Source organism: Sciurus vulgaris (genome assembly GCF_902686455.1).
Source record: "Sciurus vulgaris genome assembly, chromosome: 2".
Classification (NCBI taxonomy): Eukaryota; Metazoa; Chordata; class Mammalia; order Rodentia; family Sciuridae; genus Sciurus; species Sciurus vulgaris.
In genome coordinates, this window is record NC_136462.1 from 17,288,451 (window position 1) to 17,303,897 (window position 15,447).

A 15,447-nucleotide genomic window follows, 5' to 3' on the forward strand; every position below is an offset into this window, starting at 1 on the left:
CTGTCAAGAGGCCACCTCCTGTCAAAGCTTGGACATCTGGAAGACAGTGATTAGACTATAACTCACTTGTGCACAATCCAACAAAGTAGCTTTATTTCTGTTACTGTTCTACTCATCCTCCTGACTTACTAACCTACTGGGTAGCAGGGTGCCAAAAATTATTTCACTTGTAAATGAAAGACACTGTCACCTCTTCTTGCTTTAACTGTCTCTATAGGGTAACTCGATTACATTGGGGTAAATGTTGAGCATTTCAGAAAAACTCCAACTATCCTACCCTCCCATGATGGCTCTGGGTAGGAGAGGCTTACATGACCTTGTTTTGCCAGGGACAGGCGGGGTTATACTGTTCACATGGCATTCTGTGCAAAATAGAAAAAGATGATGTTCCTTAAAACACTTTCCATTCAGTTGTTGAAAAATTGTCATGTTTACTTTTTTAGAATAGACACATCATTGCCATATACTTTAAAACTGCCACAGTAAATGTAAAAATTCAGTGTCTGAACTAAGTAGTGTCTCCCTAGATGTGGATTTGTGTGTGTGTGTGTGTGTGTGTGTGTGTGTGTGTGTGCTCAGTCTGCACAACTCTTCATCAGTCTCCATACTTTTTATCATAATGATGTGCATCAGATGGAGCATGAGATTTCTCCCAAAGTCTTGCAAACCTACGGGGAACGTGAACTACTAGCAGTAACCATCGCACGCACTGCTCTCCAGGCTGTGAGGTTCAACACTCCTCTCTGACCTCTTCTTTTTGGCTCTTCTTTGTGTCTTCCCTACAATGCACTGGGTCAGGAGCCCAGGCAGATTCCCGCCTGGCCTGATCCACGCTTGATGACATCATAGCTGGTCCTCATTTTCCCTTGGCAGAAAGAAAACTCCAAGTTGAAGCCCAGGCCTTCTTCTTCATCTGAAACCAGAGCCTGGGGGATGTTCAAAATGCCTTTCTTTCTCCACAATGACTGGTTTTCGAGACTCTGATCACTAGTGACTAATCATGTTGACTTCCTATTTTCTAGTTAAAATTCACCCTCTTCCCAAAGCTTGAAAACATACTTGCTTCAGCGGGCAGGTCCCTCAGGGCAGCAGTATCTTCTGGATTTGAAAACAACAGAAAACCTCTTGTAAGAATTGTATTACTTGCCTTAAGGTCTTGTGGAACCTTATTGAAGGCTCTAAGAAGAAACCAAAAGACTCCAGTGTCTTGACTTTTTCCCCTGATGTTTCTCTGATGAGAGTCTTGGCAGGTGTTGTCAAGGGTACAGCTGGCAGGGGTTTAACCAATGATTTTGCTGCTGCTTCATGAGAGCTGCTCATTGCACCAGCTAGAGATACCCTCCTTTCCCTCTCTGTTGGACCTCTCCATCTCTGCCTATTCAACAGTGTAACATCACCCCATCTCCATGTTCCAAATTAGGACATTTTGGGGTTAAGGAGACAACCCCCCTCAAGTTTAGATTAAATTAAATCATAAGATGGTTTATTTGGTTCATGTAACTGCAACATGCAGACTCGCCATGTCACTAGGATACAGCTCCAGCGTTCTGTGATTTCCGTCTTCCATGTGCTGGCTCTTTCATGATAACAAAATGGCCACAAAGGGGTCAGGCACTTCATCTGCATACCACATCACCAGGAGCCAAAGAAAGAGCCTTTGTCGCAGCACCTAAGCAGGTTAGTCACATGCCCACCACTGAACCTTCACGGTGGTCAGGAGATTAGGCTGCTTCCATGGTTCAGTTAGCTACTGAGGACCATGATCTATTCCTAAAGCCAAGAAACTCACGAAACTGGAAGTTAGGCATCCCTCCAAAGAGGCGTCTCTGGAGGATGTGACATTTGAAAGACTGTCTACCTGATGCACAGGAATCTATGTCACTAGCTGGGCCCCTGCCCGTCTCACCAATAAGCCCCGTGCCCTAACAGTCAAGGAGGCAGCAAAGAACCACTGTGATTCAAGGACCACAGAAAACTTAGGCAACATGGATACCGTTGGTGACTGTTGGAGACTGCAAATCGAAAGTCCCTCCCGCTTCCCTTTCCTTTTCTTTTTTGAAAATGTATTTTATTAGAATTATATTTAATAGTGGGATTCATTATGTTATATTTGTAAACTTCCCTCTGCCCTCCCAGCCTCCCTCAGGATCTCCTTCCTCTACTCTTTTGGTCTCCTTTCCATTTTTATGAGATACCTTCCATTTATTATTATTATTATTATTATTATTATTATTATTATTATTATTATTATTCCTGTCCCTCTACAGTTTTCTTAGCATCAAGTCAACCTCCCTGATTCTGGTGAGAACCCAGATGAGAAAGAAAATTCTGCCATGACTTCAATGGACTCTCCGTGGCTGGTTGGCATGAGGACAGGCAGTTAAAACTAAGTTGGCAAAGAAAAAGCAGCAGTTCTTTTTGTAGCACTGACTGTCCCCAGAGACTGACTGCGCTGTGTAGTCTGCAACAAAATCAAGTCAATTTATGACATCTTACTACCAATCTAGGGGTGAAGCATCCCAAAAATGTTTCTTGTAAGGGGTGACTTCTGGAAATCACAAGACAATGCCTGTTACTGCCAATTTACGGTGAATATGAGGTCCTCAATAATGTCTGTTTCTATAGTTTAACTTGAACAAATGTAAAAATACCAATAAAGGTTTCCCTAAAGGAAACTCTTTCTCTTAACCATATTTTCCCATATAATCCTAAAAATTTCAACCCCCAATACAAAATAGTTCCGAGGGTTTCAAGAATCAAATCCTGACATTGAAATGGCACTTAGTTTATTCCATTAATCAAAATTTGGTTTATTCATTCAATGAACAGTTGTAATTACTAGTGAGAATACCAATAAGAATTGGGTCCTTAGAACAAGTGTGGGCCACCTGTAATCTCAGTGACCCGGGAGGCAGTAATATTGCAAATTCAGGCCAGCCTGGCAACTTGGAGAGACCCTGCCTCAAAATAAAATACAGGTCTGGCAGTTGTAGCTCAGTGATAGAGCAACCCCTGAGTTCAATTCCCCAGCAACACACACACACACACACACACACACACACACACACACACACACACACACATACACACACCCTTTGTAGGTCAGAATGAGAGTAGAGTTGTTACTCAATGTCCTCGCTGGAGTTTCAGGATACTTTGTTAGTGTCAATAGCATTGGAGGCAGGGCCAGAACTTTCAGGACATTTCTGAAAAGAATTTTCTTAGAAGGATGTTTACAAGTCCATTCAACTATCCAAGAGTTTTCAATGAAATACTGAGTACTGAAGTTACTATTGGGCTTGTCAAGTCACTGTGGATTAGAAGTTCTTGATCGCATTGGATTTGAAACTCAGCACACATTACCTGGTGAATAAAATTTATATTTCTATTCCAGAACTGTCACTGAACAATATGGAGAAGTCTCTGGTTCATTCCTCTATTGGATGAGTGCATGGTTTGCTTTTTAAACATCTAATTGCAACATTATTTGAGGAATTGCAACCTTTTTTTTAATGTGTAAAAATCCACTGGTGCTTCATAAAGGGCTTTAGAAAATTATAAGCAGAAGAAAAATAGGTTACGGGACATTATATGTTTAATGATATGCAAATGCTATTAAATTAGAACATGATTATATCACTGTTCTTCGGGGGAGAATGGATTTAAGCTATTCAAAACAACAGATGTTAAGAGTTTTTTTCTGGTGTAGAGATCTAACAATATCAAATTAGAAATTAAAAACCATACATATTGAATTACCTCTTTCATAGATATTAATTTCATATTTGACAAAAAGACAAACTGATTATAACTTAATTTGCTTTTTATTTGAAAGGTGGTTAGTATTTTCTTACATATGTAGGACAACTAAATAAAGGCAAAGGCTACAGCCACAATCTTGCAGAAATTACACAATTTAGCCTAAGTCTTCTGACACCTGTACTGACCAATTTTAACCAGCTTAGAAAAAAAAAAAAATACTGGAATGACATTTGGAGTTTAAACTAAGAGAAAGTATCTGATGACTCCTGAGCTTTTCAGAGAGCAGAGGAATAAATGGTGCAGAGGATTTCAGCATCTTTCTTCCTTCATTTCCAGCTCTTAGGGAGTATTGTCTCTTGGGTAAGAAAACACACCCTGGGCTCCTCTGGCTCTTGACTCAGCGAAGTGCACGCGAACTACAAGGTTCCGTGATAGAGCACCATCGCCACCTAGTGGGCACAGTCGGATGAGCAACAAGTGATGTGGCAAGAAAAGGACCTCTGGAAAAGTGAATCGTAACCCCACATCACTCCCTCTTCACCTTCAATTAGACCTGCTTGTGTTATTTTCCGCTAATTTCTTCAAACCAGGTGCATTAGTTGAACGTAACCAATCACACAAATCTAATCTCAGTGTGCTCCGTCTTAAGCTGTCATAAACCCCAAAGAATAAAAGAAAGAACTGTGCTCAAGTATCTTTTTTACTTGAAGTTAGGGTTTACGCTAACGAATAAAGAAAACTTTGGAAACGTATACTGCTGTACTTTAAGTTTAATTTTTTATTGTTCCCCCTAGGAGGTGACCACTTAGTAGATATAAATAAACATCTCAGTCAGAACCAGATTTTTTTCAGAAGAGTACACAAAAGAGGAGGGACAGACAGAAGTTTTCCTGCCACAGTGCCCTTGGCAGCCACTTTCCAGGAGAAAACAGGAGGGTCAAGGAAAGAGAATCTTTAAAATCTCTCCTGTCTATTGATACAGTCAACATGAAACAAAAAGCCCAGGTAGTTTTCAACAGTTAAGGAGGTGACAGGGGTTCCCCTGGTTGGCATTAGACATCCTCCAAAATGGTACACGCACATGCCAAAAAGACCCAGTGGTTTTAATTTTTTTTTTCCCTTGGTTTTTGTGAAGATGGGGTAAGTGGTCTGTGTGTGCCTGTGAATACATGTCTTTTTGTGTCTGCTGGAGAATTCTTCGGGTTCCTGGCAGGGTCACTGGATGGACATCAACAAAGAAGTCTATTATCCTAAAAGCTTTATTGGGTTGGGGTTTTACAGCAGTGGTGTTTCCATGGCAACCCGTGGACCGGTTTAACCGGAAAAGAACAGAGGCTCCGCATGGATAGCAGAATGATGGTGAGGCAAAAAGGAAAGAGTGCTACGAAAAGAAACACCTCCATGCTCCCTGTCGCCAGTTCTATTTTAAATTCAATGCCTCCAACTAAAAACAAGCTAATGAAGTCAACGGAGGCAATTGGCAAATAATCGTTTATTTGATCATTACTCCAAAGAATAGATATCTAATGTCCTGGAGAGATCTGTCAGCTTAGCTTGACAAGAGGAAGAGGAATAATCAGTTTGGGTAAGCACATTTGCTCTGGATGCTCCCAGGGAGATAATGCTATGTAATTTGGATAAAATGATGTGATTATTTTTGATGTCTTTTAAGTTCTTTATCCATGAAGATTCTCCAGATTCGGTAGAGAAAATGGAAGTTTTAAAAACCTCTATTTGGTCTCTTCTCTGGCTTATCCAAGATGTCTATTTTGAGTTCATTAAATTTAAAAAATAACATTTTGAATAAAAAAAAGTCAAAAACATAAATAAATTTATAATAGATGTCAACCTGTAGGTTGATAATTCACAGTGTGTGTCTCCACAGAATTGTGGGCAAAGAACGGATGCCACTGACAACACCCTACAGCACCAGAAAGGGTGGAGGTCCTCCAACTACCTTAACAGATGGATCTAACCCTCTGGAGGGAGTGACCATGACAATTGTTTCCTTGGGATCAGCTCCTATCAGTTCATATCGCTATGTACCTACGCCCAGGGTCCTTCCAGGGATTTTTTTATTTCTTAGGTAGCTGGACACAATCCTGATAAAATGGGAATAACTCATAGTAATGAGCAATTATCTCACCACAGTGGATAAAGTGTTTTCATAGCTACTTGTTAAAATCTGGTGTTACTGTTAGGTTGGAATTTGGGCGACTATATGATGGAGAGCAGAGCAACTGAGGCAAAGGGCAGCGTGCCACACAGCAACCAATTAAACAGGCAGGAAAACTCCACTGACCCCTTACCTCCACCTGCCACTCAGCAGGACCCCTGCCCGGTCCGGCCTATAAAGACATTGGGCAGCCGGAGCCATGTGCGATTTTCTCTGACTCCCTACCCTGACCTGTACCTTGGAGCGGGCTGGGGATTTCGCCCAGACCAAATTCCAATAAAGCTTGCTTCAGCCGCTTTCTGTCCGATTTTATTTGGCCCCTAGCCGTGCCCCCGAGCTTATAGTTACAGTTGCCCCTGCAGTTTGGGACAAAAAATTTCAAGAAAGTTTTCCAAAGAGCTAGTCAGTGGATGATCTGATGTTCCAGTCTGGGTCTTCTGGTGATAAAATCCCAGGCAATAGTAGCTGGAAGGTCTTGTCCCTTCCAGAAATATTTTCAGTTTAATGGGGAACTTTGATATGGAACCTAAAAGCCTTTAAAAACTAAAGGGTTCACGATCCACTGTGGAAATTTTTAGATGGTGTCTAGTGCACTCTGTCCTGAATCACACGAGCAGCTTCCCAGTTTGGCTTCTCTGTGACTGGCCCTCCTCTGAGGGTAACTACGGATCGCTAGGAGGTTTTGGCAACTTGGCTCATTTGGGAACTAATCCCACAACATCTTAAATAAATGTTCTGCTATTAATTGTAAAATAGAACATTCTCCTTAAGGGTGGCACAAATTTGTATTTGCCAGTCTCGTCACAAAACCAATTGAAGGAAAATCCCAATCAGGACTCTGTAACAGATCAGTTTAATTACTATCTATAAGATTTATGATATTTCCAGAGGTAATTATTAATGTGATAACTCTCTCCTTTTCTCTATCCTAACCTAAACCCAACAATGACACTGAAGAACTCTTTACGCATATGTCTGTACCACACCTAAAGAAAGGGTAAAAGTATTTTTAAAAAATCTTAACTCTGGAGGCAATTCAGGGTCCTTGGCTTCAAGTTCTGACTCCGCTTTTAGTCAACTGTGTGGTCCTTTCTGTATCTTTTACCTGTAAATGTGTTCAACTCAAAGGTCGCCAATAATGTATTAGTAACGAAACAGCTCACACTATTGTATTCTATTTAGTGCAGTGTCTTTATCTCTTAAGCAGACGTGAGTGTGTCTCATTCAGAGTGCCTGGACAGAATCTATGGATTCTCTAAAATCATTACAACCAGAATAATGCAAAGAACAGATAATGAGCAGAAGTTCTCAAAACCAGGCAGTTTTCTATTGTTTATGGATCACCATGAAAAACTTTAAGGAAAATTATTGCCATTTAGGCACTCACTGATTTTTCAGTGTATGTTGAGAAATTCATTATTGAGAGAATGTTGGTCTCATTATTAGGATTTTGGTTTTGAACCAAAACATGGTATCAAGACATGGTAAAACATGGTATCAAGACATTTGCTACCTGATCATTTTGGGAGGAGTAGAAAGAGCAAATAAAGAAGAGAAGGAAGGACAGGAGAAAAGGAAAGAGCAGGATAAAGAGTCTTAAAAAACAATTTGGTTAGGAGAAATGTTTACCTAGTGCCTACCTAAATCTAGGCAGTCATTTCCTCAATGAAGATTCAAAATGATCTATCAAGACCCTAAATACTCTAAGTCCACAAAGAAGCCCTTGGGTGGATTTAACATAAATGTCTACTTGTCTAAACATAAACTTCTGATGATTTCAGCTATCATGTCCTCGGCTGTAGACTGAAAAAGAATCAAAACAAAACTGGGAATCCATTTGCTTTTACCTCCTATAGAAATCTTATAAGCTCAGGGACTAGGTTTCCAGACTGACATAAACCTCATGAAGCTTCATGAGATCATTTCTGTTGTAACTTCAGTACTTAAACCTAGTAGTAGAGTAAATTAAAAATTTTTTTTTTTTTTTTTTGTTATAAAGGAGGAGAAGCAGTATTTGGTAGTTGGGGATTGTTGGAGATAGTCAGAGAATTGAGAGAGCTGATGGTTCATGGCCCAAAATCCAAAGAGTAAGAAAAGCCATAAAATCCAGATACGGGCTGGTTTGGTGGTGGCGCACACCTGTAATCCCTGAGACTCAGGAGGCTGAGGCAGGAGGATCACAAGTCAGAGGCCAGCTTGGGCAACTTAGTGAGGTCCTATTTCAAAATGAAAATCTGAAAAAGGGCTGGGGATGTAGCTCAGTGGTAAAGTGCCCTTGGGTTCAATTCCCAGTACCTTGGAAAACAAACAAACCAACAACCAAAAACACACACAACGGGCACTGATTTAAAAGACCAATAGTCTTATGTACCAATCTTACTAGCCTCCGAGGGATGACAGCTCAGATTAAAAAAAAAAAAAAAAACAATTATCATCAACAATAATGATCCCAAGTCATTAGGAAAATATTAGGTTTTGTTTGATCCATCTCATTTAATAAAAGGCAGGCAGGGAGATGTACCATGTACTTTTAAATGTTTCCATTGGACAGGATTAAAATCTTCACTGAGGACACCTGTTGCCTCCCAGGCTGCACTTCCCTTTACAAAAAGTGATCTGGACGCAGTGACGTCCTGTACCCCATCCTTCGTTCTATTCCAGGTCCTCTAATTCCACAGTGTCTTTTGTAGACACAGAAAGTGTGCATTTCCCTTGCCTTTGTGATTTTTTGCGGGTCCCAGTACAGAATTTCAGTATGTTCCACATATCGGACCTTCCCGTTTCGGTTACAAAGCAGTACAGAATCGGGTCGGCCACACAGTTCAGACTTGTCAGGGCCACCGAGATCCTGTACATGGTGTACGTCTGCCTCCCGGACTTGTCCTCCAGGTTCACGTCCCGCTCTAAAATGCAGCGAACCAGCAGCATCACGTGAAAGGGAGTGAAACAGAGGACGAAAGTCAGGGTGATGCTAACCAGCAGTTTAATGATTCGTATCTTTTCCTGGTTTTCTGTGGCTTGATTGTGCCTCACAGCCTGATAGACTTTCTGGTTGCAAATCACGATGACAACCAAGGGTACCGCATAGCCGGTGCAGGTCCTGAACAGGTTGAGATTGATCTGCCACTTCTCCAGAGGGTATTTGTCATAACATAAGGTAAAATTAGACCTTCTGGCATCACAATATTCAATGGTTGTTTCATCTTCCCACAAAATGACAGCATTAAAGATAGATTCCAACACCCAGATAGACAGGCTGACCATGAAGGCGAATCTTCTCGTCCTGAGAAAGGAGAACTTCAAAGGGTAGACCACGGCTAAATACCGATCCACAGCAATGCAGGTGAGGAAGCCTGTACTGCTGTAGAAGTTCATGTACATACAGAAGGCGCTCCCTTTGCACAAGGCAGGTGAGAAAGTCCAGTTGTCTTTATTCCAAGTGTAATCAATCCACAGGGGGAGAGTTAATGCATACAGCAAATCCGACAGAGATAAGCTGAAGAGGTAAATCCCTAGCTCGTTTTCCTTCTTTGCTTGCAGAAAGGACACACACAGGGACCCTATATTGGCTGGGATACTGACTATGATCACAAAGATGTAAACAATTGGAAACAGATAGTGTTCCAGGTCGTGCTGTTCTTCAATGCATGTGCTGTTCATTGTTTCTTCTTAAGGTGGCAATAACATTAATTCTTAGAATGTAGGAACAGAAAAATAGTCTTTTGTAGTTTGTTTTCAACATTGAATTCTCTTCTCCTGGCTTTTTTTTTTTTTTTTTTTTAATTTTCCTTTGGTTTTTAAGGTTCTAATTAATTCATCACTGCTTTTAAAGGGTGGGTCAGTTTTTAAAGATGATCCATTGTTGGAAGTCAGAATCCAAACTCCTGGTAGTTAGCTAAATTCAATGAAGAGAAGTCCACGTGTCCATAAGCACAGAACCCTTCAGGATCAACTGGAATGTCCTTCAATTTCCATGGAGCATTGTCTCAATTTAATTTTCTTCATGAGTCTCACAGAGATTGGTGCAAAAAGAATTAATTTTCACAGAGACTGACATCTCTTTTTAAACACTTTTGTGTCTGTAATGAAAGATGAACTAGAATAGGTTAGATGTTTACAAGATGGATAACCTCATTATAATCATGATTTTGAAGAATTCTCCTTTTATTCCATTTATTGAAGATATTGCAAATATTCTAAATTACAATGAAGGTGCTTAAGTAGAAAAATACTTAGTAGACTTTAGTAAATAAAAACATGCTGAGATATTTTACTATCTGCAAATAAGAATTACCTAAGGGAATTATATTTCTCTCCAGACATGAGCTAACAACCCAAACTAAACCCAAAAGGCAATTTTAAGTGGCTAAAAATAGAAAATTTAGTTATTTGGATGTGATCAGGAAATGCCCCCAAGTGTGTGATACACCTTGTGATGATACAATTTCACATTTTTAATTTCATATTCAATCTAGTTGTAAAGCACTTTCAAAATCACCATTTTAGCCAAGTAAATATTTTCATAAGAAATACGATAAAGTTGAATTCTAAAGTACAGCAGCTTTTTGAGTCTTAATACATAGACAACCCTATCTCTGCTGTCTATCCTTTTCCTTCCTTTGTGAGCTATTACACTCTGTCTTTCAGAAACAAGAGGGACTTTCATAAGGCTTTTATACTTTCATAAACAAGAATGTTCTGACTTCTAGGTAAAATCTTATGATCAACCATTTTTTTGCTGATATCCCAGGTTATTTATGAGGGTAGTTTCTTTTTGAAGCTATGATGTCATAGCTTCACACAGGAGTAAAGGACCCATTCTTCTCCCCATCCTGGAGTGAAGAAATACTTCCGTATTGCTGTTAGTGGTGGGCTTTCTGTGGTTTGGATGATTTACCTGATGGGGACCTTCACAGAAAGCTTTGCAAGGGCACCAGGCAGAGCATTAAACCTCTACTTTCCAAGCACTGAAGGATCCTGAGCATATAAGGGACCTGCCATCATAAGGCACAAGGATCCTGCTTGTAGAGCAAGCCATATCCAGAGTCCATGATATATCTCACTCAAGACAAAACGAAGAAAACCTCCTGAGATCTTCTAGCTTCATCACACCTAAAAATATGAATGACACGTGAAAAACAGCCTTTCAAATCCAAACAGTCCCTTCCAGAGAGAAAATTAATTCTGCTGGAGAAATGAAAGTGGGAGCTGAGATGAGGGAGGTAAGTGATAAGCTCTGGAGAATCCGAAGGCATCCGTGGCTCCGGAGGAAAGAGCCAGAGCCTCTGGAGCAGATCAGCACTAAGTCTGGGCCCACACAGGGAGGGAGGTCGTCGACCACCCCCCACACACTGGGATCCAGGGGCCTCCACCCTCAGGGGAAGGGTGAACCAGAAAACAAAATAAAGTAGTAAACCGCACAGACATTTTGCGGACAGCAGAGAAAAGTTGGCAAGTTCCATATCTCAGCTTAGTTTCTGTGAGGAGCTATAAAAAAAAAAAATGCTTCCCTGAGTATTCATGCAACTCCATCTCTAGGTATATATGGATGCACACATGCTTAGCACAGCAGTGCACCAAGATTAGAATGTTCACAGTAGCACTGTGTGTAAAATCCCTCAAATTAAATGCCTTTTAGCAGTAGATTGGATAAGTAAACTGTGGTGTATTAACACAATTAAAATCTATACATTAATAAAAATGAAGAAATTATTGTTAATATGCAATAACATGGGTGAAGTTCACAAATATAATGCAGAGTGATAGGAAAGACAAACGTGGCAGAGTGCCTAGCAAAGTTAATACATGCTGCTAGAAGTTAGAAGTGTGCTCATTTTTGGTAAGGAACCAGATGCCATGGAAAGAGGGCATGATGGGAACTTCTGAGATTTTGGTAATTTTCTGTTTCTTGATATTCTGCCACTTCCACAAGCATGCCCAGTGTGTAAAAATTTATCAGACTGCATACTTGGGAAATGTGCTTTTTTTTCCTGCATGCAATAGTGGAATTAGAAGGCTGTGTGAGATGGAATGCGAAGTATCTTGACAAATAACATCTGTTTCACATGCAGATGGAGTATGTATGCCTTCCTAAGAAACATGATTTTACTTTTTAAAACATAGTCATTAAAACAGAACAAAGCATAAATAATTTAAATAGTTATGGAAATAAATTCACTAAAAATAAACATTTATTATATGAAAAATAAATAAATTTTAGGCACTTGGAAGAAGTAAATACAAATTCTCCCTTGAGATAAGCCTTCTTAACATCACCTTCAAAGAATCCCAGAAAGCTGGTCATATGTGTGTTATCCCAGTGGCTCAGGAGACTGAGGCAGGAGGATAGTAAGTTCAAAGCCAGCCTCAGCAACTCAGCAAGACCCTGTCTCCAAATAAAATACAAAGAAGGGCTGAGTATGTGGCTAAGTAGTTAAGTACCTCCGAGTTAAAATCCATAGTACCAAAAAAAAAAAAAAAAAAAAAAAAAATCCATATGACCTTACTAAAAATATCTATATATGACCTCACTAAAAAATCCATATATAAACTCACTAAATCATACACGTGCACATGTATACAGAGAGAGAGACAGAGAGAGAGAGAGAGAGAGAGAGAGAAATAAGCCACTGTGTGTGAGACTGAGCAAAAACAAGAAAGAATTAGATCCACTAAAGCTTTAGAGGTAAATTAATATGTAACACAAAATGTGTGTTTAATATGTTTAAAGAAACAAAAGAAGGAACTGGAACACAAAAGTAAGGAGCAAAAGAAAATAAAAATGACATAATTTTTTAAAAGATTGAAATAGTTTCTAGAAATAAAAACCATAATAATTTAAATTTAAGAATCAACCAATTAGTTAGATACAGATGAAGAGAGAATTCATATTTTGCAAGACAGAACTAAAGAAAGGAGATGAGATGATCAGTGTTAAAGAGAAAACACCAAAGAGCCATGTATAATGGTCAGCAGGTGTGTAACCTGAGTTGCATGAAGGGAGAGAAGAGAGGATAGGGAAGAGGCAATACTTACAAAGATAACGATTGAGCACTTTCTGGAACTGATGAAGGACATGGAGTCCTCAGATTTATGAAGACTTACAAATTCCAAATAGGATAAAAAAATAACAGAAACGTGACTCTATACTTAGAGACATTGCAATCAAACTGCAGATCACCAAAGATTAAGGAAAAAAAGTGCCAGAGAGAAAAGATGAATTACCTATGTAGAATAAGGTTTAGACTGACAGAGGATTTGGTAAAAACAATAATAGTAGACAGAGGATTCATATTCCTAAATGGCCAAGAAAATATATGTCATCTTATAACTGTGTAAACAACAGAACTAATTTGCTAGAACCAGAGAAAAAATAAGAACATTTTAAGACAAACTACCACGGAGAAAATTTCCTCCCATTAAATTTCTCACTTAAGCAGCTTCTGTAGGACATAACGGAAGGACTAGAGTGGAGGCTGAGAAGCACCAAGAATTGATGAAGCTAAGGAGGTGACCTGATGAAGACTCGGCATGGTGCTCCCCGTTAGGCTGATACGCCTGGACCCTGGAAACATCCTCCCTTGGGACCAGGACCACGATTGTGGAAGGCTGGCCATGTGTACCCCTGCTTCTCAATGTTACTCAATAAGTATACATTTTTCCTCAAGAAAAAGGATAACATGGATAAAACAATTTGGGGAGAGTTTATAAAGTTCTCAGCAGAATGGATTTCTCTAGCTGCAAAAGTGTTTTCTGTCTTGCTGAAAACAAACACAGGACAAGCTGGTTTCATGAGGCAGATACCGGGTCTCCTCTCTGTTGGGCAACAGAGGCCCTACGACCTTGTGGTTATGGGCGTGGGCTCTGGAGACAGTTTGAAAACCTCTCCATGACCGTTGGGGGCTCTGTGACCTAAGTTCCAATTTCCACATGCGTCACTTAGTCATAGGGTAGTTGTGAGGGTTGAACGGGATGGACACCAGGCAAAGAACCCGGCACAGGGCAAGCCTTCACTGTGTGCTAACTGTCGCTGTGGTTTCAATGGTATCATTGGTTCTATGCTGCTCTCACCTGTGCTTTCCCCCACGTTTCTTACCAGGAGCTCACCTTTGACCACCTGGCCAGAGCATGGCAGAGGAACCGGAGGAACTTAGCCTGGTTTGAACACTAACGCTTCATATATAATACCGAGATTTGCAGATAATATTTGTTAATTTAATGCAAGCAGGTCCACAGTTTTAGTGGAACACAAACTTCCTGTTATTCATGCATTTTTTTTTTTTTTCAAATGTTGGCTTGTCTACTTTAATCAGATTTGGAAAAAATCGTTTTTAGAACCAGCCAAGAAATTGGGATGAGTTTTTAATTTTTATTTTAATATTTACTAAATGCCAAAAGATAATCTATAGTATCTTAAAGTATACCTGTTCCTAAACAACTCCAAAAATAGTCAGAATCATTGATGAGAATTATCAAAAGGAAACTATTTTCCTCTAGTGTTACAAGAAGGTTTGCTTTCATTTATCAGTTTACTAGCTATTTATTAAGACTACTGTATTCCAGGCAATGTGATAGTCACTTACTAACAAATAGTTGTTAATGTTAGAACATTATTTCCTAACTTCACATTATTTCTGATGAGCATGAAAGATGTCATTAGATTATTGTATTGCTGAGGAAACGTGCCCAGTAGCCCTGCAACTGGGAGCTGGTAGGTTTCCTCCTAAACAATGTATTTTGGCAATATACCGTTTTCTGAACAAGAAATGGAGCATGTTTATTCCCTTTTTGTATATCTACCTAACTAGTTCTAAATTTAAATTTCGACATCTCTTCACCAACGCTCAAAGTAGAGGAAACCACGCGTCTTCCTCTTCTCTTACAATACCCTGCCTCACTACATTCATACATCCTACACCAGATAAAACTCTGCAGCCCTGCTGACCACCCTGCCAAAGCACGTTATCTAGCTTAAAATCTCATTCTGTTTTTAATCTTACACTTACCCCGCTTTCTTGGAGTGATGCTTTTGTTGACTGAGGAGTCTGATAAATCTGGCATCGAGAAGAGAAACCAGCATTCTTGAGGGGACAGGAAATTGCACTCATATCTCATATTTCATCATAAACCAATGAGGAAGCAGCATCTTAATGGGAAGGTTTATATTGTCCAAATTCAAGCAACAACATAAAAAAAAAAAAGTCAAGATCTTAAGTACTTTAAAACAACATTTTTATCATTTACTGTGTGTAATTTTTATGACTTACTTTTCTCTTTGCATTTTAATTACAAATATGTACTGATATTATGTGTGCTTTACTTAATAGAAGATGTACTAGATGTTCCACTCATTCATTCATTCCACCCATACATATTTCTACGCTATTCTTAGGACACTGTGCTAGGAGAGGTGTAAGACCTGTCTGTGACCCAAATAGGAGCTTATCACTTAGTAAAGGAGACATACAGGTAAGGTATGATGAGCCAGGACGGTGTGAGATAAGAGACAA

The 15,447-nt window shown here is 39.6% G+C and overlaps 1 protein-coding gene across 3 annotated transcripts; it reads right to left on the minus strand.

Moving 5' to 3' along the window:
• Positions 1-8,411: 8,411 nt before the first annotated feature.
• On the minus strand, positions 8,412-15,058 carry GPR65 (G protein-coupled receptor 65). Of its 3 annotated transcripts, XM_079127456.1 has the most exons (3): positions 14,944-15,012; positions 12,215-12,323; positions 8,412-10,017 (listed from the first exon to the last, which is right to left on the minus strand). In XM_079127456.1, the coding sequence occupies exon 3, from the start codon at positions 9,596-9,598 to the stop codon at positions 8,591-8,593; it is 1,008 nt and encodes a 335-aa protein (XP_078983582.1). In that variant the 5' UTR covers positions 9,599-10,017; positions 12,215-12,323; positions 14,944-15,012; the 3' UTR covers positions 8,412-8,590. The 3 variants fall into 3 exon arrangements, with proteins under 3 accessions (XP_078983582.1, XP_078983581.1, XP_078983583.1); XM_079127455.1 differs by lacking the exon at positions 12,215-12,323 and having other exon boundaries at positions 14,944-15,058; XM_079127457.1 differs by lacking the exons at positions 12,215-12,323; positions 14,944-15,012 and adding an exon at positions 12,974-14,934.
• Between the last annotated feature and the right edge of the window lie 389 nt (positions 15,059-15,447).

Excerpts from the sequence above, each read along its gene's own strand:
- GPR65 (XM_079127455.1), bottom strand. The coding sequence starts at position 9,598 with ATGAACAGCACATGCATTGAAGAACAGCACGACCTGGAACACTATCTG.